Source organism: Myxocyprinus asiaticus, chromosome 42 (assembly GCF_019703515.2).
Source record: "Myxocyprinus asiaticus isolate MX2 ecotype Aquarium Trade chromosome 42, UBuf_Myxa_2, whole genome shotgun sequence".
Lineage (NCBI taxonomy): Eukaryota > Metazoa > Chordata > Actinopteri > Cypriniformes > Catostomidae > Myxocyprinus > Myxocyprinus asiaticus.
Window position 1 is genome coordinate 27,271,372 of NC_059385.1, and position 22,460 is coordinate 27,293,831.

General features: G+C 37.4%; 1 protein-coding gene across 3 annotated transcripts in view; it reads left to right on the top strand.

The window, feature by feature from the left end:
* Positions 1-234: 234 nt before the first annotated feature.
* Positions 235-22,460, top strand: part of smc5 (structural maintenance of chromosomes 5) — a 31,831-nt gene continuing 9,605 nt past the window's right edge. For all 3 annotated transcript variants that reach the window (XM_051684671.1, XM_051684673.1, XM_051684672.1), the window contains exons 1-15: positions 235-440; positions 578-719; positions 10,462-10,514; positions 10,592-10,754; positions 10,881-11,015; positions 11,106-11,246; positions 17,155-17,316; positions 17,411-17,482; positions 17,698-17,953; positions 18,115-18,269; positions 19,186-19,299; positions 19,386-19,480; positions 19,580-19,712; positions 20,225-20,398; positions 22,254-22,423. In XM_051684671.1, the coding sequence (XP_051540631.1) occupies positions 289-440; positions 578-719; positions 10,462-10,514; positions 10,592-10,754; positions 10,881-11,015; positions 11,106-11,246; positions 17,155-17,316; positions 17,411-17,482; positions 17,698-17,953; positions 18,115-18,269; positions 19,186-19,299; positions 19,386-19,480; positions 19,580-19,712; positions 20,225-20,398; positions 22,254-22,423 (2,117 nt within the window). In that variant the 5' untranslated portion in view covers positions 235-288. The remainder of the gene's footprint in view (positions 441-577; positions 720-10,461; positions 10,515-10,591; positions 10,755-10,880; positions 11,016-11,105; positions 11,247-17,154; positions 17,317-17,410; positions 17,483-17,697; positions 17,954-18,114; positions 18,270-19,185; positions 19,300-19,385; positions 19,481-19,579; positions 19,713-20,224; positions 20,399-22,253; positions 22,424-22,460) is intronic.

Genomic DNA, 22,460 nt, shown 5'->3' on the forward strand with positions numbered 1-22,460 from the left:
ATATATTTAGATATACATATACAGTATCTATCTATCTATCTATCTATCTATCTATCTATCTATCTATCTATCGCTGTGTATGAAGTACACTTTTCATTTTTGGGTGAGTGTTAGCCCCTTAACGCATGGTAAATCTGTACTGCCATCTTGTGCTTATTATCAGTAACAGCATGCAAACATCACGTGACAACTTCTGTCCAATCACATTGTGACATTCACACAACACAGGCGCGAAACGGGAGTGACGTCTTTAAACATCACCCGTCAGTTCGTTTTACGGGAAGAGAAATGGAGGCGCCGCAGAAACGAAAACGAATAAGCCACGAATTAACACATTCACAGGCTTCAAACAGTGAATCTACGCCATCTACCAGCACAAATGACCAGAGAGAGGGTTTTGTGGAGGGATCTATTGTCCGCATCACCATGCACAACTTCCTGTAAGTGTCCCATTCACTCTTCATGTACTTCAAATGTCTCGAATGCACTACAATAGCACATACATGATCTCACATGTCACTTACTGTCAGATTACAGCACACTGAATCATATTTGTGATGTTTATTGCTGTTTACAGCACCTATGATCACTCAGAAGTTTTCCCAGGGCCCAAACTGAACATGATCGTGGGAGCCAACGGCACAGGGAAGTCCAGTATAGTGTGTGCCATTTGTCTGGGCCTGGCAGGAAAAACAGCTGTCCTGGGCAGAGGAGACAAGGTGAGTAACATCTGGTATCATCACTGATATTTATCACAACACTTGTTGTGGGTCATGTACTTTTAATTTTGAAATTAAGCAATACATATGTCAATTTAAACGAGCAAGAACACCCCAACGATTTCACAAGTGTCTGTTTTTCAGTCAGTTCTAAATCAATAATTTATGGAGTTAAAATAGTGCCAAAACCTCCCATCAACACATGCATCAAATGCATGCAACAAATGTACGTCAGTTTACAAATGCATAAATAAAACAATTTCACACATGTCCCAGTGCCTGAAATTCGCCATGGAATTACATTTATAGCACACAATTTTAATCATTCCCGCAAGTTCCACGTTCATAGCGCGGGAAATTCCTGCACACTTTTATTCACTTTACAGTGCAGCTGCGAATTATTAAACCAATAGATTCAGATGAACAAATCAAATCAGTTAACTTGTATCCGTATCAAACTGTGACTCAAGAAGATGCACGAGTAAATCCGCTCTATCTCTCCCTCTCTCTCTCATGCAGCTGTCAGCAGCACGTTGAGCGCTTGTTGAGTTTCGTTTGAGCGCACGCAGGGAGGGAGTGCTTTGTCGGATAGTTACTGAACTTAAGATATTACAGACTATAAACCTTTCTAAACCTGTTAATTCAACATGCAAATGGCATTATACTGCGTCTCCGTTAGCGAGCAACGTGATAAAACTATTGTTCCTGTTAATAATTAACAAAGTTGTTAACATTGCAAGTATGACGATGGAGCGATCTATAGTTTTGATGACTTTAATATTTTGGCGCTCCAATATTAATCATAATGCAGCACATTTGACAAGAAAGGCAGAAATACCGAAAATGCTTTGTGTACCAGCTGCATGGTGAAGAGAGACACTTAAACACCCGTTACATCTCTCATCTCCATCTCTCCATCCAGGGTCGGAAATTAACGGGGGCTCTGCCCCCTAAATTCAAAATATGGGGGCAAAAAATGCCCATCGCAAAGAGTTCTTGTTGTTTTATTAATAGCATCTGAATAACATTCCAAATTCACACATCGCGATCTTCTTTGGAATTTTCACTGAACATAATTTGTTTCATGTCATCTGCTGTGCAGATGTTGCAGAGTCAGTGGCGGATGCTCGTGCCATAAACGCGCACAAACGGGCACTCGCTTCTCACGCTCCGCAGCAGTTTGGTGTCGTGCTTACGGGCCTTAAAATAAAACCCTACCTGACCCGAGCAATACCACCAGATTTTAAGCCCGAACCCGAAATTGCTTACTATCTAATTTCTTCTCCAAGCAAGTACTTTCGCAATAGGCTGTATTTTATGTATGCATGTAGGCAACATTAGTAACGGTACTGAAACAGTAAACATACACAGTTTTAACAAGGCACAGCAGCCCCTCAGTACAGAGCAGAAGGGAAGAAAAGCGTTGCCTTACCATTTATTTGCTAAACTTCACTTGGTGCAGAACAATCTGCAATAATATGAAACAATGCAACAGCCCTCTCTTTACAGCCTGAACTTGATCAGAACATTGAATCTTTGTGATACCTGCGCTAAAAACAATCTAGACGCAGCGCAAAGAATGAAACAGAGCGCAGGTGTCTCAACATGTGTTTTTGAAAAACTGAAGTTCTTTTTAACTTGACATGGTGTTTAAAATATGACGGTCCTGCGCGAGACGTGGTGCAAATGTCAAAGACATTAGTCCAGCATGTGTATAAACAATGGGAAAACAGAACAGACATGCGCAAGAACACATTGGTGTGAACGACCCCTAACTCGTCTAAGCGTGTGCGCGAAACAAGTTCGGTAAGCCTGTTTATTTTTTAATTAATTACAAACCTGAACCCGAAGTCCTACTTAGAAAAACTCTCAGGTCCCGTCGGGTCCGGGTCGGGTTGCAGACCTCTACTATAACCTACTTACCTGCCAATCGGTTCATCTCACTTATGCATCTCTCTGTTTGAAAAGCCTACTCACCTGCTTGAAGCAAAAAGTGCGGGAGGGATGGATATTTTTTATTTATTAAGTTAATCAGGTCTGAGAGAGCACAAAATATATTGTAACCACAATGTAGTTAATAATAATATTAACAAAAATAATATCTGGATAAATAGCCTTCATGCTAAATAAAAGATTATTAATGACACAATAATAATTTTATATTAACCACTTTTAGTGTATGAATGAAATCTCTTACTAATTTTCATTGTGAGATGTTTATTTTTGCATTGTTTTATTCAGTTGGCATGAAGGAGTTGCTAATTTATTTTTTATAAGCTCCTCATTCCAAATCTGGAGAAATGCTGTCATGTCCTCCTTTATGTCGGTGGGTTTGTTTTGTAGGCTATGTTAATTTAATAGCCGAAATATTTGGAAATACGTGAATGGAAAAAAAGTTTTGTTTCAGTAACAATGCACATTATGCAATGTACAGATCATGCAATTTTGTAAATATTGAAACATGTAATTTTTCTAATTGAATTTAAATTCTAACATAAAAGGATGACAGGGTCCTTTTATAAGGTTAGAATAGAAAAACAAATGTCCTTGTAAAGGTAAAAAATGCCACTGGAAATCAAATATTGCCCCTTTATGAAAATGTTGATTTCTGACCCTGGTTCAATCTGACCTATACAGGAATTGAGAAAAGTATACCCCCGTGAGATTTAGGTGAGTCTGTTGTAAAATTTTGGACGTGTTAATGTTACGAGTTTTATTCCCCCCCATATGAGCCATGTAAGGGGGGAAATCCCCCTCATTTTCAGAAATGAATTACAGGCCCTGTGTTCGTTGTGCAGTCAGTTCCAAATAAATAATTTATAGAGTTTAAACATTGCCAAAACTGCCCATCAACACATGCATCAAATCCATATTGCACAAATGCATGCAACAAACGCACATATCCGTTTACAAATGCATAAATAAGACCACTTCACAATTGTCCGTTGTCCAGTCTGTTCTAAATCAATAATTTATGGAGTTAAAATTAGGGATGCACCAAAACCACTTTTCCTCTTCCGAATCTTATATATCGGAAATCTCAGTATCGTCCGATGCCGATACCAGTGTTGTTTTTTGCATAATCAGTTTAGAATATCTTTACATTATTGTGCGGAACTAATTGGGAGTACTCTTTAATATGTAAAGAAACACAAACCTCTAACTACCCATTATTTCAATATAAATGTATAGCTTATTAAGAAACACTTTATTATTAACTAGTATACTGGATAATGTAGCAACAAAATTAATAGTAATTCCAGTTTTCAAGTCTTCAGTAGAAAGGAAACCGCTGTGAAGGCTAAATATATCCTCGAGTGCATCACCAGCCTGTGTGTGAGTTTGTGTCAGCAGAGCAGCACCATTCACTAACGCACTGGTGCTGCGCATACCATATATTTACTTATTAAACACAGCCTTTTGTGATTCACAGAGCTATTGCACGTCTTCAAGTGGCTTTGAATAAAATGCACGATTCATATGAACTACTTTAATGGTGTTTTTATGGTTCTTTTATGTCATTTTTGGAGCTTGACCATAACGAACATGACTAACACACAGTATCGGATTTGGATCGGGCTCCTCGGACCGATACCCGATCCGTCTAAAAGCTTCAGTATCAGAGCCGATACCATCCAGGTATCGGATCGGTGCATCCCTAGTTAATATTATGCCAAAACCTCCCACCAGCTCGTGCATCAAATCCATATTGCACGAATGCATGCAACAAATGCACATGTCAGTTTACAAATGCATAAATAAGAAAAGGTCCCACACACTGCTTTTGCTTGCAAAGAACACTTTATATTTTTTAATAAAACAACATTTTAGTCATATGTCTTTTGTCAGGCGTTTATCTCTGTAAAGCACTGTTTACATTTAGCCCCACTTGGTTACGGTCGCTCGCTCTGACAAGCTCTGCAGAACTCCCCATTGGAATTAAAGGAAGATTGCCGTGAATAGCGCGGTTTTTGGCTAAATATTCTCATAAATAGAATGAATAATATTATTATGTGGGCTGGAATGAAGTGACATTGTAAAGCATATTTATCTGATGTTTTTTGTGAAAGAAATTGTTAAATTCCATAGTAATTTGATTGGAAACTGTGAATCAAAATTGAGGCAAACGATTATTATAGTGACTTAGAAAAGAATAGCATCATTTGATAGCAATTACACATCTGATAACATTTGCGTGAGTGAACAGAACTGCTTATTACATCTCAATACAGTCACTGTAATGCTGTGACCTCTATTTATTATCACCTTTTCAAAGACATGAATCATTACGTAAATGAATTAATGTTAATTTTATTAGCTTTAATTTAACTCAGAGCAAATGTAGGTGTCCTTGCTGATGTTATACATGTTCATTTGGGAATGAGGGCTGACTCAGTTTAATCCATTGCATGCTCTTCTCGAGATTTATTATTTGTCGATAACAAAATAGCACGAAAAGTGGATGGAAACTAGGCTAATGATACATGATTTATCTTTTATGCTGACATCACCCAGGGAAAGAGCAGCAGGTGAGCCAAAACGGCACACACTCCCTTCCAGTGCTAATTCGGACAGACATGTAACAATAACTAAAGCATTTGGAGTGTTCATGTGGGATTTCCACATATGATTAAAATACTTGAGCAGCACTATCACAACATCCCTTCTCGTATGCATTTTAAAAGCAAAGTTATTCCTTTTATAGTGATGTACAGCTTCCGAATAGGACTGCAACTAACGATTCTTTTGATAATTGATTAATTTAATGATTATTAGAATGATTATTTGGCGATATTGCAGCGATTAATCATTAGCTCTTAATCGATTAAGTCAGGTTACAAGCTGAATAAAAGGTTGTATTAAATGTTCTTACTAACAATAAAGAGGACAAAATCATCCTTTAAAAATACCTCTAAATGACATTCACTGAATTAAAGGGGGGAAAAAAACACTTTTTATTAAGTTTAATTCAGTAAAGAAATTCACTGCAAAAAAAAAGTGTTTTTGTCATGTTTTCCATTTAAAGTTGTCTAAAAATCCTTAAAACAAGATGCATTCACCTGAGAAGCAACATATAAGAATGTATATTCAAGATACAGTGTATTTTGTCCACTTGTTTTTCACTTCTGCGAGTGCAGTAAAGACTAAATATACTTATATTCAAGATCTATTCTCTAAAAGCAAGTCTAAACATCTTATATGCTGCTTCTCAGGTGAATGCATCTTTTTTTAAAGGATTTTTAGATATTTTAAAATATTGTATTTTTAATATTATATTCAACATTCTCAGATTAAAAAAAATAAATTCTTCTGCAGTATAGCTGCTAAAGTAAATGTACGTTGTTTTAAAGGAGTTTTAGATATTTATATTGGAAAACAAGCCAAAACAAAAACAAATAATGTATTTTGTTTCAGTGTATAATGTGGCGAAGACTACCCTCTCTCACCTTTCTGTTCACTTCAATCCATCTTTAAACTTTCTCTTATTAATAAAGCTGCGTATTGCCAATTTTCTTCACGATGAGAAATGCACAGTGACATATATTATGATTCAGTAAGTCGCGAGCCATCACGTTATAATCTAGCTGCATTAAGCGTGCGCGCTCCAGGGACGAGTGTCCCCACGACACAGCGACGACTCATCCAGGAAGTCACAAAAAAGCCAATGACAACATCCAAGGAACTGCATGTCTCTCTCGCATCAATAAAGGTCATTGTTCATGACTCCATTATCAGAGAGACACTGGACAAAAATGCCATCCATGGAAGAGTGGCGAGGCAAAAACCACTGCTGACCCTGAAGAACATTAAGGCTCGTCTGAATTTTGCCAAAACACATCTTGATGATCCTCAAACCTTTTGGGAGAATGTTCTGTGTACTGATGAGTCGAAAGTGGAACTGTTTGTAAGACAGGGGTCCCGTTACATCTGGTGTAAATCAAATGCAGAATTCTACAAAATGAACATCATACCTACGGTCAAGCATGGTGGTGGCAGTGTGATGTTGTGGGGATGCTTTGCTGCTTCAGGGTCAGGATGACTTGCAATAATTGAGGGAAACATTAATTCTGCTCTCTACCAGAAAATCCTAAAGGAGAACGTCCAGTAATCAGTCTGTAAGTTAAAGCTCAAGCTCACACAGCTGGATCATGCAGCAAGACAATGATCCAAAGCATAGGAGTAAGTCCACCTCTGAATGGCTCAAAAGTAGCTAAATTAAAGTTTTGGAGTGGCCTGATCAAAGTCCTGACTTGAACCCGATTGAGATGCTGTGACAGGACCTTAAAGGAGCAGTTCATGCTCGAAAACCCTCCAGTGTGGTTGAACTAAAGCAGTTCAGTAAAGAAGAGTGGGCCAGAATTCCACCACATCATTGTGAAAGACTGATCTCCAGATATCGGAAGCATTTGGTTGCAGTTGTTGCTGCTAAAGGTGGCACAACCAGCTATTACGTTTAAGGGGGTAGTTAGTTTTTCACATGAGTGATATAGGTGTTGGATAAGCTTTTTGCTTCAATAAAAAAATATATTTGAAAACTGTATTTTGTGTTTACTCAGGTTGCCTTGGTTTTATGTTATATATCGTTTGAAGATCTAAAACAGTTTAGTATGAAAAATACATAAAAATAGAAGAAATACTTTTTCACAGCACTGTGTTTAGGATTGAACAATAAGAATTAACTGCATGACACACAACAGCACAGAGTGATTGTTTGTAAGCAACTTGCCTATCCCACTTTGATAGTCATCAATACTCTATCAATACTTTACTTATATTTTTGCTTATCTTTATCATTTAATAAATGCGCTCTTAACAATTTCAAAGTGTTATGTTGCATCAAGAATATTAGTTAATATTAATGAACAATGTGAAATTTTAGCAGCGGCGGTGTGCTAAATGTATGTAGTGGAAACATTGTATTCACTGTGCATTGTATGTACTATTAGTTTGATTCTGTCTTTTGTGAGAAAAGGCCATTGCTAATGCACACATGCCATCCGTGGTTGCTGAACTACTGTGTGCACTGTTGATATCTCCTTGTTGATATTTCCTAATATATTAACAATTTCTTTGTGCAAACTGATTACTAAAATTACATGTCTAAACAAAAACATATTTTTAAAGATTTTCTTATTTTTATATTTGTACTTTATTTTTACAAAGTAAAAGCTTTGTGAAATTTTGAATAAATATACTGCTCAATAAATGTTTATGATTATTATTAGCAAATTTAATACATAATATTTACTATATTACATTTTTTTGAAATATCGGCCTGTCAGCCACCCAGCTCTTTGGATATCGGCATCGACCATAAAAAACCCATATAGGTTGACCACTAGAAGTGCTTTTACAAAAAAAAAAAAAAAAAAAAAAAACAACAACAAAAAACAAGCTTGACATTTCTGCTTGTAAACCATCTGCAGTGTCTTGACCCATAGACTTCTATTGTTAGTGCATTACGGTGAATGTGATTTTTGTTAGTTTTTACAAACAAAGGGGCAAGTCAAAATTATTTTCAGTGGTAATCGACAGCATGCCTCAACTTGTGTTAAACTCAATATTCCTTTTAACCATTGTCCCCATATAAAATTTAAAATAATGTATGGTATCTTTGTCATCCATCTTGGCTTTGAAGGATGTATACTATTAATCTAATGTGACACTGAAAAGATTACTTTTCCAAGTCTTGTATATCTTTTTATTTTTATATAGCCTGATATTCAATGATCCAGTACTTTTCCCAGCTTTAGTTGTATCAGAGGTGTAGGTTTGGTTTGAAAGCTGGTAGGGACATATTGCAAGCTTGTTTAAATTAGGGCTGGGTCGATATATAAAAAATATTCTTGCAATAATTGCCTTAAAAAATATAGCAATATCCAATTACATCGTCATCCCCCGCCAAGGGTCGGTGAATTTTTTTTGCTTTATTGATTTGGCTTTAAAAATGTAATTCATTTATTGAAACAACGATGTGATCAAAAAATCTAATTTAACCACCTCCCCGAATCCAAACATTTACCGTTTCCAACGGTTCCATTTGCCATCACAAAAGCATCAGGTGGAAAATTACTAATAGCCTACAGATTAAGAGCTAAAGACAATTATAATCAAAATAAATAAGCCTAATAAATTCCCTTGTGTTCCCAAAATAATGCTGCTAAAGCTGTGTTCTTGTCGAATTTGTGTTTGTATTGCGTTACAGTTAATGCTGCCTAAAGAAAAGAAAATATAACTCCATTTTAGGTTCAAGGTGAACGTGTCTTGCATTACTTTGATTTAATCACTTTCGTCTTTTATTCAATACACAGATATATATTACTGAACCTGCAGATTTGAGTTCACAGTGCATGCCAACCGAGTGGAAATAAAGTGAATTAAACTCACAGCACCTCCTGAGATGATCGGAGATCATTTGCAGCATTCTCACAGACAACATTATTCTTGCAAACAGTTTTCAGATGAATGAAACGGAAAAAAAAGAGTGAAAACTCTTTACATGTGCTTGTTCCACACACCTCTAAACAAACAGCGAATCGGGTGAATTTTTTTGCTTTATTGATTTTGTTTTAAAAATGTAATTAATTTATTGAAACACAAAGCGTAAACAAAAGACATTTCTAAATTCAAATTGCACTTTAAACAAAAAAAAAAACCCAATAAAACAACGAAGTGATCAAAAAATCTTATTTAAGCACCTCCCCAAATCCAAACATTTACCATCTCCAACTGCCCCATTTGCATAACAGAATCTGCAATGCATGCCAACCACGAGGAAATAAAGCGCATTAAACTCCCAGCGCCTCCCGATATGATTGGAGATCATTTGCATCATTCCCATAGACAACATTATTCTTGCAAACAGTTTTCAGACGAATGAAACCTAGAACAAAAGAGTGAAAACTCTTTACATGTGCTTGTTCCACGAGACAGGCTCGTGCTGCACACCTCTGAACAAACAGCGAATCGGACACAAGCACTGACAGCTTTTCTTTTGTCTGTGCTTAAAAATATAATAATGTTTGTTTCTTAAAGCACGTGTCTTTGTGATTAACATCATTTCTTTTGTCATATGTCACTCCGAGTCGTCTTGCAGCAGGTCGCCCGCCTGTTGTGGGTAGATGAGCAAAATGTCCCACGCAGGAAATACATTTGGACGAGCAACTTGCGAACTGGATTCGTCGCATTTTGCGTGTGGCGGGTGCTAGTTTCACACCCTGGCCACTGTTTAATATATTTGGTGACTTCCCAGAGCCATGGTTTTGCCATTTCCCGATATTGTCGATCATCATCTGTTCGCACTCGGCATTGGGATTTTTGTAAGACATCGTCGATATCAAATTACATTGTCCTATCGCCCAGCCCTAGTTTAAATCTGTTAGTTTAAAGGATTGTACCTAAGATAAAAATGGAAATCCACCCATGTAATCTCCAGAGAATGAACAGCGCAGAGAAAAGTAACAGGTGCCTTGTGACAACGCCTTTTATGTGCTGCTTTAGAAGACTTCGGACAATAATTTACACTTGAATAATGTTACTGAGAATTTTTAATAGTCATTTAAATTAGAATAAAAACATATGATAAAGTTAAAGTGTTTTATAATTGTTAAAATTTCCCAAATGTTGGTCTGGACTTTTTTGATTTTCTGAAAGTTGGTAGGGACATGCCCCTATCATCCCCACCTAAATCTATGCCTATGAGTTGTATAATATAGATTTTTTTTTTCCTTGTTTTTTTTAGGTTGGTTTGTATGTGAAGCGAGGATGTAATAAAGGCTTAGTCGAGATTGAGCTGTAAGTATATATTTGTACAACCTCCTTTTAAAGTCTTTGGAGAGCGTTTTACTTCATCTTTTCATTTTTGTGTTCAGATACAGAGCAAGTGGAAACTTGATAATCACAAGAGAGATCCAGGTTGAGAACAACCAGTCGACGTGGATGATCAATAAAAAGCATGCCAGTCAGAAAGCTGTGGAGGAGGTTGTGAAAGAACTGCACATTCAGGTTGGGAATTTGTGTCAGTTCCTACCACAGGTGAGAGCTTTATTCGTTACTTTTTCTATGCTATGATATATTTCTATAGAGTCTTGGAAAAGCTGCCCAAGATACATTTTAAATGCATTCGTCTTTCATTGCACTGCGTTTGTTCTGGAGTGACAGGAGAAGGTTGGCGAGTTTGCGAAGATGAGTAAGATTGAGCTCCTCGAAGCGACTGAGAAATCTGTCGGCCCACCAGAAATGTACGAGTTTCACTGCACACTCAAGACTTTTCGCAACAAAGAGAGGGAACTGGAGGTAAACCTTTTCTTTTTGGAAATCTGCATTATATTGTGTGATTTTAAGACATGACAGGCTTTTCATTTAACGCTGTCCCGTCTCCTACAGAATGTGTGTAAGGAGAAAGCCAACTTCCTAGAGAAGGCCAGACAGAGGAACGAGAGAAACAAACTTGATGTGGAACGCTACTACATGAAGAAGAGACACTTGGACAGAATTCAGATGCTGGAAAAGAAGAAACCCTGGGTGGTGCGTGCCAGTCTTACTTGACTAAACCTTCTCAGTCACCTTACGAAGTTAACAATCCTCATTTATACCACGGGTCTGTTGAATGCTTGATTCTGATTGGTTCACGGACATTCTAAGGTGTGCATTTATTTTTCAAGTAAACACATGGCTATGAAGGTCATGTGCCAGGTCTTGACAGCATAACGGGTCCAAATCACTTTGCCAAATTATTTCAGTTATTTCAAAGAGCCCTACAGGCTACCACAACAAAATAACCAATTAAAACAAAGACATTGGGTTAAGTAAATTGGTTAAGAACGTCAAACAATGTCTAAAATATCCTACATTTATTTCAATTTCGGTTAAAAGGAGCCCTCGCGCTCCCTCGTCTCACCCGCACTTACACACGCCCACACACATACATACGCACTCGCATGCACACACACACACACACATTGAGACTCGAGTCGTGACCAACAAATAGAGCCGCATCCCCGTGACTTGATCAATACAGTTTCTGTTATCAAAAATAACTTTTTTAATGTTTCAATGTATTTCGCCCTAATCAGCCTCACATAGCTATAGTGGAAAAGAGCACGTGCTACCCCTCCCCCTCTCTTTCGTTCTCACACAAACTCTCTTGGTAGCAAAGTCAGCGCACCACCGTGACTCACTGCGATTGTAAACAGTTGTTTAGCAATAGAAAAGCTATGTACAAGAATGGCGAAATAGAGAAACTCTCTCAGTTTCTCTCTCTCTCTCGCTCACACGCACACTCCAGTGCCGAAAAGCAGCACGTCCTCCGTTGCTAGTTCTAAAGTGACGAAGGCTTGAGCTGTATCAGAGCTAGATACGCTTGATCAATACAACAGTTTCTATATTATCTGAAAAAAAAACTCCCTCGCCCCCCTCCTCCTCTCTCTCACACACACACACACACACACACACACACACCAACACACGTGGACACAGACATTATACATACATGCACACTTACTCGTGAGAGAAAAACAGAGCCGTCATATCAGCGCATTCCTGCATCTCAGTAGGGTTAAAAAAAGTTGTTGAGGTTTACAACGGAAATATGGTGACACTCACTGCTGCTGAGAAGTGCTTAAATTTACATCTTGCCAATTACTTCTGACGAGAGCTGTAACAAATAAAGGTAATCCCACAGGCGATCCTGCTCAGTTTCTGAGTTTCTTTCGATCCCTCAAGCACAAACTTACACACATGCACAAATGGACTACCTCATCCAGTAAGTCCTTGAGTAAAGCAGCGCAAGCCTCGCAGTCCTCCGTTGCTAGTTCTAAAGTGATGTTTTCGAACTAGCAACGAAGACTACGGACTGTGTTAAAGCAAGATGCTGAATCCGTGGTGATAGAATGTAGTTCCTCTCATAAGAGCGTTTTAGAGACGAAAACCAGAAAATGTCTTGAGATAAATCCCTGAACAATGTCTTAAGGTGTGGTAACCTTGGTATAAGCGGAATAATTGACTCCGGCCAGTTGTATTGTTTAAAAATAATGCACACCCGAGGTGTAACGATCACTCCACTGTGCGTCATGACAGAATTACCACCTCGGGTGTGCATTATTTTTCAACAATTCAACGGTCCATCATCAATTATTCCTTACATAATTTTACTATCCATAATTTCACACAAAAAATGTCACCCTATTTGTTCACCCAAAAATAAATCATGTGACATCACATGCTCACCCTTGATTGTACAAGGCCATATAAAATGTATTATTTCTTATTTTAAACAGGAAGAAGAATTTCAACAAGATTATACTCACCCCAAATCATTATCAAAGGACAGATTATTTACTCTAGCCATCACTGGATGATATATTGTGTATATGTGTCTTTCATATAGTTTACACTAGGGTTGTCACGATAACATAATCATATCTTACGATACGATACCACACGATAGTGTGTTTATTCTTAACACAGTTTGTAATACTGGTTCTTAGAAACTAACCATTCCACTTGTTGCTCCGGAAGTGGTGCAAATAAGTGATGGATGAACTGGGAGAAGGCTCAAATGGATGAACTTGTTACCTAATGTATTCTTAGTTTGATGTGGGAAAAACAAAAAAACGCATGAAAACAGCCAGTTCAAACGGCAATGGCTTTAAACTTTTATTCCATTATTTCTGTGATTATTTGAATGTTGGTAACATAAAAATAAAGATATTGTAACGTTGAAAAGACTGTTTTGAGCAGCTGTTTCATTATTATCACCGCTTCAGCCCCTCTCTTCTGGTAAACAGCAGCGCGAATGCAGATCGCAAGCCTCAGGGACGTGATCAAACCTACACTATATTGCCAAAAGTATTCGCTCATCTGCCTTTAGACGCATATGAACTTAAGTGACATAGGGTTTAATATGACGTCGGCCCACCCTTTGCAGCTATAACAGCATCAACTCTTCTGGGAAGGCTTTCCACAAGGTTTAGGAGTGTGTTTATGGGAATTTTTGATCATTATTCCAGAAGCGCATTTGTGAGGTCAGACACTGATGTTGGACGAGAAGGCCTGGCTCGCAGTCTTCGCTCTAATTCATCCCAAAGGTGCTCTATCGGGTTGAGGTCAGGACTCTGTGTAGGCCAGTCAAGTTCTTCCACACCAAACTCACTCATCCATGTCTTTATGGACCTTGCTTTATGCACTGGTGCGCAGTCATGTTGGAACAGGAAGGGGCCATCCTCAAACTGTTCCCACAAAGTTGGGAGCATGGAATTGTCCAAAATCTCTTGGTATGCTGAAGCATTCAGAGTTCCTTTCACTGGAACTAAGGGGCCAAGCCCAGCTCCTGAAAAACAACCCCACACCATAATTCCCCCTCCACGAAACTTCACAGTTGGCACAATGCAGTCAGACAAGTACTGTTCTCTTGGGAACCGCCAAACCCAGACTCGTCCATCAGATTGCCAGATGGAGAAGCGTGATTCGTCACTCCAGAGAACACGTCTCCACTGCTCTAGAGTCCAGTGACGGCGTGCTTTACACCACTGCATCCGACGCTTTGCATTGCACTTGGTGATGTATGGCTTGGATGCAGCTGCTCGGCCATGGAAACCCATTCCATGAAGCTCTCTACGCACTGTTCTTGAGCTAATCTGAAGGCCACATGAACTTTGGAGGTCTATAGCGATTGACTCTGCAGAAAGTTGGCGATCTCTGCGCACTATGCGCCTCAGCATCCGCTGACCCCACTCTGTCATTTTACGTGGCCTACCACTTCGTGGCTGAGTTGCTGTCATTCCCAATTGCTTCCACTTTGTTATAATAGCACTGACAGTTGACTGTGGAATATTTAGTAGTGAGGAAATTTCACGACTGGACTTGTTGCACAGGTGGCATCCTATCACAGTACCTCACTGGAATTCACTGAGCTCCTGAGAGCGGCTCATTCTTTCACAAATGTTTGTAGAAGCAGTCTGCATGCCTAGGTGCTTCATTTTATACACCTGTGGCCATGGAAGTGATTGGAACACCTGAATTCAATTATTTGGATGGGTGAGCGAATACTTTTGGCAATATAGTGTATCTGGGCTGTGTTTCCCAAAAGCATCGCAAGCTTAAGTTGATGGTAGAGAACAATGGCGCCAATCATAAGTGTGAAGTTACCGCCACCATGCATTTGTAATTGGAAAAAAACAAACGAGTGCAACATTTTATTTTTCAGAGAAAATGTAAATCTGTAAATGTTAAGATAAAGCATTTAGGTTAAATGAAGTGGCACTAACCTGTGTGTATTCTGCAGAAGCAGTGGGATGTGTCTTAAAGTGTTTAATAAGGTTGTTGGTGTTTTCCCCCTTTGGCTTAAAATCTTTGTAGACATTCACGGCAGATGTGTTGTGTAGAAAGCTTCTCACTCTCCAAAGTATTACTTAAATCCATATTATCCATAAGGAGACACAACCGCCAAATGTGTGTGTTTGAAGCATGAGAAACCACTCATTGAAAAATAAACAATGCCAGATAAGGGGCAAATTCTAAACAGCATTTTGCACTCTAAAAGGGCTCTGCGTGAAGGGGACGCCACTTGAAAAGTCTACATTAAAGGTCTGATTCAAATGAAAGTTTAGCAAAAATAATTTACTACTGCACATACAACTTAACTTATGGTACTACTGTATTAACTGTACTACAGTTTAAAAAAATACTGTGGCACCGGCAGTATTTTGAAGCTTTAGTATCGTGATACTACCGTAGCACCAGTAAACCATGCAGCCCTAGTGTACACAATGTATTTTCAGTTATAAGTATGTCATTTTGTGGTTTGACAGCTTGAATTAAAACCTATTTAAGGCTACATATAGAGAAATTGCGTAATAAATGTCGCCATTTCTAATCGTTCAGTTTGCACAGTTCATACACAGTTCATACACAAACCTGCAAACTCCTCAACGTCACTTTGTTCATTCTTAACAAAGTACAAAACAGTTTGTAACTTTTGTGTGTATGGTGACTAGATTCACAACTTTGGACTGCCACCTGCACTGCATCGATGCTTCTTTTAGTATCAAGTACAGTAAATGTTGTGGTCTCCCAAAGTTATTACGCCAGACTACATTAAACAGAAGGCCAACTGACAGTGAGTTGAAAGCACACAAATTATGCTTCTAATTTAAATGTTGGCAAATGTTAATATACCAATGTCTTAAAAAAACGTATCGAGAAAATACGGTACCTATCAATAAATCAATGTATGGATTAATTATGACATAACTAGTTTTCGCATGTCTCATCATTCAGGACAAATCAATGGGTCTTGACCCACCATATTTCAACAAAATAAGATTTGAGAGCTATGAAGGAAGGGAAGATACCTTCTTTCAGTTAAAGAAAGCCTTATGGGTCATTTCGTGTCAGCTCAACCCGAGGTCCCTGGCTCAAAATGTTGTTTTGGATCATTTTAATTGCTGGCAAAAAATGAATATAAATGATAATGAAAGTCAAAATATGAAATGACTTGGATCAATATTAACTGAGTAATCTATTTTGTAAGAGGGTGTTCAAAATGACGATTTTTCGCCTATAATTTTGCCACAAAACAACTAACCTTAGAAAGGTGGTAGCATCATTATTTTATTTTTACACTTAGAAAGGGAGGTCTGTTACTAAAATAATTAGTTTCCATTATTATATGTCAATAGTGTGAGCCCAAAATGGAAAAATCGCTTTTTGTTTTGTTTTTGTTTTTTTGTTTAGTGCCAATAACTCCTGAGGTATTAAAGATATATTCATATCCTATTAGGTTCTGCTTAAGAACAAACTTTCCTTGTTGTATTTTCATTTTTAAGGCCCTATGTGGTTAAATCCGAGAGATATGGGGCTCTCAATGTGGCTCCTTCCATAAATTAACTTTACTCATTTTCAGTGGTTGAAAACAAAATACACATTTTATGAAGCTAGTTTTTGTTGTTCAACAAAACAAAGGTCTGATCTACAAATAATGTTAAACCTAGAAATCTACCTTTATTTATGAAAAAACAAAAAAGCGACATTTGGCTCTTCATTTAGTCAATACCTATATCTGCCTAATATCTCAGTAAGTATTCATTCATGGCATTTATTATTTTTGCTTTCATCATCATTTATGCTTATCTTCCTTCAGAGAAAGTATTGACAAAATAAAAAAATTCAGCTGGGGAAGTCTCTGAAATTTGGTTGATTAGACATGGAATAACCCTTATGCCATTATGAAAAAGAATACATTGTTGGGCATTCTGCAATATATGTTCCTTTGTGTTTCATGGAAAAAAGAGAGTTTGGAATGACATGAAAATGAGCAAATTGTGACAAAATTTTCATTTTTGGGTGAACTCTCCCTTAAACTTAAAATATATGCCTTTGATGATATGAAATGTGCATATTGCATGTATTTAAAGCCTTTTAACTCTGGTTTTAGGAGTATGAAACAGCTCGTAAGGAACTTGAGGGAGTGAAGAAAGAAAGAGAAGAAATGAAGAGGACATTAAGGTCGCTGAAAGAAGCTCAGGAGCCGCTGCTTAGAAAGATTCATTCAGTGGACAGTCAACTCCAGCCCATTGAGCAGCAGATGAAGGAGTTGGTCAGCACACATCACAAACTGTACATTATTAAGCTGAATCTTTTTTATTTTTCCATTGTCATATAACCTCACTGTTTATTTGTTTTTTTCTCAGACTGCCAGCATCAGAGATGCTTCACAGAAGTGTAAACAGAAGCATGAGCAGCTTGAACTGAAAAATAAAGAGGTATGTTTTGAAAGGTTAACCCAGTAAAAGATACTGCAGAGCACATATAGCTAGACATGTGAAGAGGGGAGATTTTGATTTTACATTGACTTTAAAAAGGAAAGACAATGATAATCATGCACCATCCATGCAATAATGACTGATTATGTTTTATCACCTGATTAACAGTATTAAAACACTGGTGTACGATGCTGATCATTCTCTTTAATGATCAGGTCGATGACATAAGGCAGGAATTTAGTCTGAAGCAGACAGAGGAGGCAGACCGACAGAAGCGGATTGGACACACGCTCCTCATGATCAAAGACCTGCAGACAGAGCTGCAGAGCATGGGCAACCAGGAGGACGTCACACCTCAGATCGAAACCGTCAACGCCAAGCTGAGGAATATTCAAGAAGAAAAAGCCAAACTGGAGGGCGAGAGATTGGATTTGCGGCGAGATAAAGATGAAGCCACCGGAGAACTTAGACGTAATGTTTTTCATCACTTAAATTGTAAACAACATACGTATTGGTTGTATGGATGAGGACATTTTTGTTATGTTTTCTTTTTTTCCATTGTGGAGAAACCTATAACATTTAGTGTATCAATAATGTACTGCATTTTTAATTTGTTGGTTGTTCTGTTAAAGGTTTGCAGAATCGCTTGAGGAGTCTGGAGGACATGATGAGGATAAAAGAGGAGAAACTGCGCAGTCGTTTTCGTGACACTTACAATGCTCTCATGTGGCTGAGGAGGAACCGTGATCGTTTTGAAGGCAATGTCCATGAGCCCATGATGTTGGTGGTGAGAGCACAATAGCTAATTCAGTGGCGTCTTGGGAGCGTTGTTTTTATTTAAAAAAAATTTTTTTCTAATTTCATTTTAGTTTTAGTTAGTTTTAATGTCACATAAATGGTTATTTCCTTCCTTTTTTTTATTTTATTTTTTGTATAGTTTTTTGTATTTCATACTTTTTTTATTTTTTTTTTATTTAGTAGTATTTATTTTATTTAGTCTATTTAAAAGGTTTTTATTTTTTTAATGCCATTTGGATTAGTTAAATAATCATTTGTGCTGTTATTTATTTATTTATTTTTGACAATAAACCGAAATAAGGCTTTGGTGATTAATAAATCAGACCATGCAGCACTGACTGAAAATGTAAAAACTACATTTTGATACTTGGGTTGTTGATTTAATGCTTGAATGCAGTGCGATTAATTAAATAAATAAAATAAAAAATAAGCAATTAAACATGTCCTCATAATATAATAGGGAATATTCCTTCCAGCAGAGCAATTCAAGCTTTAAGTACCACCTGTTTTCAGCAGGGGGCAGTAAGCAAAACGCTGTTTAGGCAACATGCAGCGGTACAGACAACAAACCACACTGGAACTCTTTTGATACTAGCGAACACACTAGATGAGAACATGTTTTTGCGTTCAAACAGCTGGACGGAGGGCAGTTCTGAATACAAGGATCTCGAGACATGTTTTTCTAAGTTTCAGAGTATGTTTAACTTGACACAGCGACTTATAACACTGTTTATGACAACACAACCAAAGTGAGACACTTCAAAAGCATTCGTCTGACACGTGTACATTGATGCGTCTTTAGAAAAGCCCTCATAATAATCTCGGACAAAGTAATGAATGAATTATATTTATATATGTGTTTTGCCAATCTGGTTGATCTCGAGTTCTTTCTTTATTTTTTCTAGATAAATGTACGTGATCCACGACACGCAAAATACATTGAGAGCCACATTCCTTTCAATGACTTGAAAGCCTTCGTATTTCAGAGACAGGAAGACATGGAGAAATTCATGACCGAGGTGAGACGCTCAGGGTTAGTAAAGAATCTTTTATTTTGGATATGCATTTTGTGGCAGTAGTGTGTTGAGTGCTGTTCTTTTCTCAGGTGCGAGACTCTCTGAATTTAAGAGTGAATGGCGTCATTGCTCCTTTGGAGTCATGTGCTAAACGACCACCATCACGATCCCTCGACTCCCTAAAGTGAGACCCTTTTCTTAACCAGTTATTACCTCTGATTCACTACAAGGAGCCTTGTTTGTTTTCGATAATTGTTTTGATGGTTGATTTTGTTTGTTGCAGGCGATTTGGCTTCTTCTCATACTTGCGTGAGCTGTTTGATGCTCCTGAGGATGTCATGAGTTATTTGTGCCATCAGTACAGGGTCAATGATGTTCCTGTTGGAACAGAGAAGACCAAGAACATGATTGAGATGGTACATTTCATACAGTTTTGTCAGCCGGAAAGTTCAGGGTTCTTATGCTCCTTGAAAATACTTGAATTTTGGACACACATACTCAAGGACTGGAAAGTCTGTGAAATAGACTTAGGTCCTTGAAAGTGCTCTTATCAAACGCAACAGTTTGCAACCATACTTTAGGGGCATTTTACAGGAAACACGATAGGCGGCTTATAGCAAAGTTTAAAATGTATACCTTTGCTGTGTGTTATGTTCATGTTACAAGCCTCTGAATAGTCATGAGAGATAAATACATTGTCTGTTTTTGAAAAAGCACAAATGACATTGTGTATGCTGTTCAGGTTATATGATTGACATGTATGTACTTGAGATAAACATCCATTATGTGATCAAGTTCACTGCTGGATCAGATTGTCCATTCAGAATGACTAAATACTGATAATCTAATTGTAGTTAGTGACCAAATGTACAAAACCAAATGATTAAAATGTTTCACAGGTTTTAAATTATTATTATTTTTTTTTCAGGTGATTAAAGAGGCTCAGTTGAGGACGATCTACACAGCAGAGGAGAAGTACATAGTGAAGAAATCGTTTTATTCTAATAACGTTGTGTCCAGTAACTCTGCCCTGCGACCCTCTCAATTCCTCACCACGGCTATAGATGCAGATGAGAGACAACAGCTAGAGGAGCAACTGAGGGTGAGACAGCCACCTGTCCCACTGTTTCCTCCTTTTAAATATTTCAAAAGTATTAAAAGGTATTCATCAAATTGGTGAAAATTAAGGCCGTTAAACAGTATTAAAAGACTTAAATTACATTTCCAGAGGTATTAAATATTAGTTTTTGTTTGTTTGAACATTTCCCTCTTTGGGTCGTAAGGTTGAATAAAATAGTTTATTCCAATATCTCTTTTGTAGAGTGATTATCGAATGAGATAATACATGTGATGTGTGTGCTCCAGAGCGAACGGGTGACACTTTTCTGTGTACACGCGTGGGGCTCATGAATCATGATCTGTTGTAAAAATTAAATGCTGCAGATTCATATACAAGTACAATTCCAAACATTTGTATCTGCTACATACAATTCATTATACAAATCTAAACAGGATCAAAGTGTGGAGATGACAGCGTTTCACCAGATTTTAAATGAGGTACAATGTTAATGGTTGAATAAACATTGCACTTTGTCAAAAGAAAGGCTCCTAGTGAATACAGCAGAAATATGTTACTACTATATTAATCAAATCTAACCCTCAAAATAATAATAATTCATTATTGTATTACAATAATAAGCCAGACTGGGACCCACAATAATATTAATAATACAATAAAGTAATATTCAAATGGTTTCCAACATAAAATGTAAATAAAATAAATGAAAATAAGTGAAATTGTAGTTTGTGCACATCTTGTTAATTCACAAAAAAATGTTTTAGTAAAAATATATAGGTAAATAATCCTTTTTATTAGGCCTGCTGTATTGGTGGAAATAAATGAAAGTGATTAAATATCATTCTTGTGTTTAATGTAAAAAAAATATTATATTTTAACTAGATTGTTATTCCATGCATTTGGTTAAAAAGAAGATTCCTCTGATTTAAAAACAATCACTTTTTTTTTCATTTCAGAGCAAATACATAATTATCGAGATACATTTTGAATGTCGTCAATAGGCTGAAAAATATAAAATATATTATTGTGGCAGAGGAGGAAAGCATTAAAGGGATAGTTCTCCCAAAAATGAAAAATCTCTAATTTACTCACCCTCATTCCATCCCAGATGTGTATGACTTTCTTTATTCTGCAGAACACAAATTAAGTTTTCTGAACCGATATGATAAGTGTGGGTTAGAAACAGATCAATTTTACTCTAAAACTTTCACTTTCACATTCTACTTTTTGGTGATTCGAATCTTTTTGTGCATATCGCCACCTACTGGTCAGAGAGGAAAATTGATAGTAAAAAAGGACTTGATCTGTTTCTCACCCACACCTATCGGATCACTTCTGAAGACATGGATTTAAACACTGGAGTCAGATGGATTATTTTTGTGTTGCCTTGATGTGCTTTTAGGAGCTTCAAAGTTCTGGCCAACATTCACTTGCATTGTATGGACCTACAGAGCTAAAATATTCTTCTGAAAATCTTAATTTGTGTTCTGCAGAAGAAAAAAGTCACACATCTGGGATGGCATGGGGGTGAGTAAATGAAGAGAGAATTCTCGTTTTTGGGTGAACTATTCATTTAATTAGACAATACAAAAAGTGGCTTTAGAAGGCAATATATTGTTTATTTCCATATTATTGAACAAAAGCCTATCATTGACCTACAGTCCACATAAATCCATTTTGCAATTGAATTTGTCAATTGGTCCAAGTTAGATTTATTATAAGGGCTTTTCTAAGGACGTTTTTTGGAGCGTCTCACTTCAGTTGTGTCGTGTCATGAACACAGCAAACGTAGTTCGGAACTTTTAAAAAAAACAAGACCCCCTGCAGTCTGAGACATGATAAATGTGTGATGAGCTCAGGTTTGACCTCTCATTCACAGGCAGCTGAGAGGCAGGTGCAGATCATTGATGACCGGATGAATGCCATTCATGAGCAACAAGCTCAACTGGACCGCCGTGATAATGAGCTCCGTGCCAAGAAGAAACAACTGTCTGAACTGAAGGGCAAGAAGAGACAACTGGAGCAGAAGATCAGTACAAAACAAGACAGGTACATTTCCATAACACCTCTCTCTCCTTTCCAATCA